The sequence below is a fragment of the Triticum urartu genome, unplaced genomic scaffold, assembly GCF_003073215.2.
Source record: "Triticum urartu cultivar G1812 unplaced genomic scaffold, Tu2.1 TuUngrouped_contig_4382, whole genome shotgun sequence".
Taxonomy (NCBI): domain Eukaryota; kingdom Viridiplantae; phylum Streptophyta; class Magnoliopsida; order Poales; family Poaceae; genus Triticum; species Triticum urartu.
This window is the reverse complement of record NW_024114966.1, coordinates 1-3662: the sequence shown is the minus strand read 5'-3', so window position 1 is coordinate 3662 and position 3662 is coordinate 1. Positions and strand designations below refer to the sequence as shown.

At 54.2% G+C, this 3662-nt stretch overlaps 1 protein-coding gene across 1 annotated transcript; it reads left to right on the top strand.

Annotated features, from left to right (window-relative positions):
* Nucleotides 1-1946: 1946 nt before the first annotated feature.
* LOC125527739 (cytochrome P450 94A2-like) lies at nucleotides 1947-3649 on the top strand (the record flags this gene model as incomplete). The annotated part of the gene is given in 1 exon segment (XM_048692251.1): nucleotides 1947-3649. A coding segment is annotated over 1 exon segment (1534 nt), but the record flags the coding sequence as incomplete, so codon positions are not given.
* Nucleotides 3650-3662: the final 13 nt, after the last annotated feature.

Here is a 3662-nt window from a genome sequence, read left to right as displayed (position 1 = left end):
AATAGCATGGAGCAATCAAAAATTATAGATACGTTGGAGACGTATCAGTGTCCTCGAAAGCGTTTTGCATTATATTAGAGTTCGTTCAGACGTGTCCTTTGCTACAAAAAAGATTGGGCCACCTTGTTGCACCTTAGTTACTTTTGTTACTTGTTACCCGTTACGAATTATCTTGTCACACAACTATCCATTATCGATAATTTCAATGCTTGAAGAGAATATCTTACTGAAAATCGTTTGTCATTTCCTTCTGCTCCTCGTTGGATTCGACACTCTTACTTATCGAAAGGACTAAATCCCCTATACTTGTGGGTCATCAATAGTCAACACCAAAAAATAAAACTTATGCCGGCAAAAAAACAAAATCATAAAAGACCGAAGCTATGCCTGGGCAGAGAAGCAAGAAAAAAAACATGAAGCGTTCAAACACCGATAGACAATATACAACAATGAGCATGAACACCAACTATCACTTGACAACATAACGACTACGAAAAGATTTTTCAAAAGCAACATCTCTAAGAAAAGAACGACACACAAGCGCCGCCATCGCTAGATCCAACCTTCGAAAACCAGATCATGAGTTTTCACCCTGACGTTCATGTCCGAGAAAACTGCAAACAATACCATCAACATGGTAACAGTGCAATATCATCGCCATTACAAGATATAATCAGGTAGGGTCAGACCTGAAGTTTTCACCCCAGAGCTTGAGACCGAATATTCGAGAAGCATCACCAAATTAAAGTCAATATATGTTTTTTTGTGGCTAAAAGTTAATATATGTTGTCTCTTTCACTTGCCTCGATCCCAGCAGCAGCCCACCATCGCACATGATGAAATGTTTGGTGAGGGAGGAATTTCCCAAGCACCGCCCGAGATATTTCAACGCATCGCTTGTCATAGGCCATATGTTCTTTTTTCCTTTTTTATTGAGAATTGTCACAGGCCATGCGTTGTTGTGTGTCGATTTTCCATTGCCGGGCAGCGAGAAAATAAAATAAGGACGCCGATAACTGTCACACGTGTGACATATACGACATGCGCCCACACACCGTGTGTGGTATGAGCAGGAGGCAGCCCACACGGGCTATGTGTGGACGGATATTAGAATTGCCCATATGTGTGGACGCGGCTACTTCGTGCCACACGCCCAATAAGTACTACTCATCTTCACCCCGTGCGTGTGGCACGAAGCAAAAATGCCCACACGTCCTGACACAGCTACGTTAGGTACCCAGCGGGATGACGATTTAGTTGCCATCCTGGTTGGCAGATGTAGTTATCTGGAATGAAGTGTAGTTGTAAAAGCATGCCAATTCTATCTATTTTGGTTAACTATAGTTGCCATGTCTAATTTATGGTAGTTGCCGCGTGTAATCAAACCGTAATTGTCGTAGTTGCCGTGTGTGATTAACTACTTGCCACTTATGGTCAAAATAGTAGTTGCCATCTGTGTTTACCTAGTTGCCACATGTGCTCCAACCATAGTTGCCATGTATTGTTAATCACAGTGTCCATGTGTGTTTATCTGGTTGCCACGTACGCGCAACTGCAGTTGCCGTGTAGCAAAGAATCACAGTTGCCATGTGTGTGTATCGAGTTGCCACGTTCGCGTAACTACAGTTGCCGTGTAGCAAAGAATCACAGTTGCCATGTGTGTGTACCGAGTTGCCACGTTCGCGTAACTGCAGTTGCCGTGTAGCAAAGAATCACAGTTGCCATGTGTGTATACCGAGTTGACACGTTCACGTAACTGCAGTTGCCATCCACAAGGTAGGAGTGTCGTGTGGGCGAAAAACAGTTCGCCCACACGCGCATGACCTAGGTGGTGGCTGTGTGGGCGAAAATCAGTTCACCCACACAACGCAGCTGGCAAACAGCGTGGTGCGGGCGTGTGGGCAAAATCTCTAACGCCCACACACCAGCCCCGTCCTACGTGGCACACCAAATTCACCCTTACGTGTCAAAATTCGTGCAAAAGACAGTGAACGACGATTCAGGCGTGTGGACGAGTTGGATAACGCCCACACGTGTGGGCGTTAGTGTTTTTGTAAAATAAAACAGTCGCATCATAAATAAATAAATAAATAAATAAATAAAAATAGCGACGGGATGGACTGTGGACGTTCAACGGTCTTGGCGCGCGTAGCAGCAAAAGTAGCGACCGGATTCCCAAATCGCAAGTTCCAGGAGCAGGGAGCAACCATGGAGATCTCGCACCTCGCGTACGTGCTCCTCTTCCTCTCCGCCGCCGTCGTACTTTATGTCCAGCGCCGCCGAGCTTCTCCGTCGAGAACGGCCAACTGGCCTCACCCGAACCCCGTCCTGGGCAACACCGTGGAGTTCATCCGCAACCGCGGGAGGTTTTTCGACTGGTACGCCGACATGCTGCGCGCGTCGCCGTCCAGCACCATCGAGGCGTGGGGGGCCCTGGGCGCCAGCCACGCCGTGACCACCGCCGACCCGGCCGCCGTCGACCACCTGCTGCGCGCCAGCTTCGCCAACTACAACCGCGGCGCGCAATTCCGCGCCGCGCAGTCCGATCTCATCGGCGATGGCCTCTTCGGCGCCGATGGCCGCCTCTGGAGTCTCCAGCGCAAGCTCGCGTCGTACGCTTTCTCCTCCCGCTCGCTACGGCGTTTCACCGAGGACGTCCTCACTGTCCACCTCGGCCGCCGCTTCCTGCCGTTCCTCGATGCCGCCGCGGGGTCCGGCGAGGCCGTCGACCTGCAGGAGGCTCTGCGTCGGTTCGCGTTCGACAACATCTGCCACGTCGCCTTCGGCGTCGAGAGCTCCACGCTCCTCGAGTGGGGTGACCCCCGGCACCAGGCGCTCTTCGCGGCGTTCGACACGGCCGTCGAGATCTCCTTCATGAGGACGTTGAACGCGCCCACACCGGTGCGGAAGCTCACGAAGCTTCTCAACATCGGCCAGTCGCGCCGGCTCCGAGAAGCCGTCGGCGTCATAGACGACCACGCCATGTCCGTCATCGAAGCCAAGGGGGTGAGCCAGAGAAACAGCCGCGATGAGGGCGACCCGGACCTGCTCTCCCGGTTCATGGCGGCCATGGACGAGGAGGACGGCGGCGGTGACCTCGCCGCCATGTTCCCTACGCCGGAGGCCAGGCGCCGGTTCCTGCGGGACGTGGTCGTCAGCTTCGTTCTCGCCGGCAAGGACACGACGACCTCGGCCCTGACGTGGTTCTTCTGGCTCCTCGCCGCGAACCCGCGGTGCGAGCAGCGCGTCCACGACGAGGTGTCGCGGTCGCCGGACGGCAACGTGAAAGGCATGCACTACCTGCACGCCGCGATCACCGAGGCGATGCGCCTGTACCCGCCGGTTCCCTTCAACGGGCGGATAGCCGTCGCGGACGACGTCCTCCCGGACGGCACAGTGGTGCGCGCTGGCTGGTTCGCCAACTACTCGGCGTACGCGATGGGGCGGATGGAGAAGCTGTGGGGCGAGAACTTCATGGAGTTCGCGCCGGAGCGCTGGCTCGGTGACAGCGGCGAGTTCGCGCCAGTGGACGCGGCGCGGTATCCGGTGTTCCACGCCGGGCCGCGTGCGTGCCTCGGGAAGGAGATGGCCTACATGCAGATGAAGACGGTGGCGTCAGCCGTCCTTCGGAGGGTCAGGTTGAACGTGGGGGGCACGGGGGG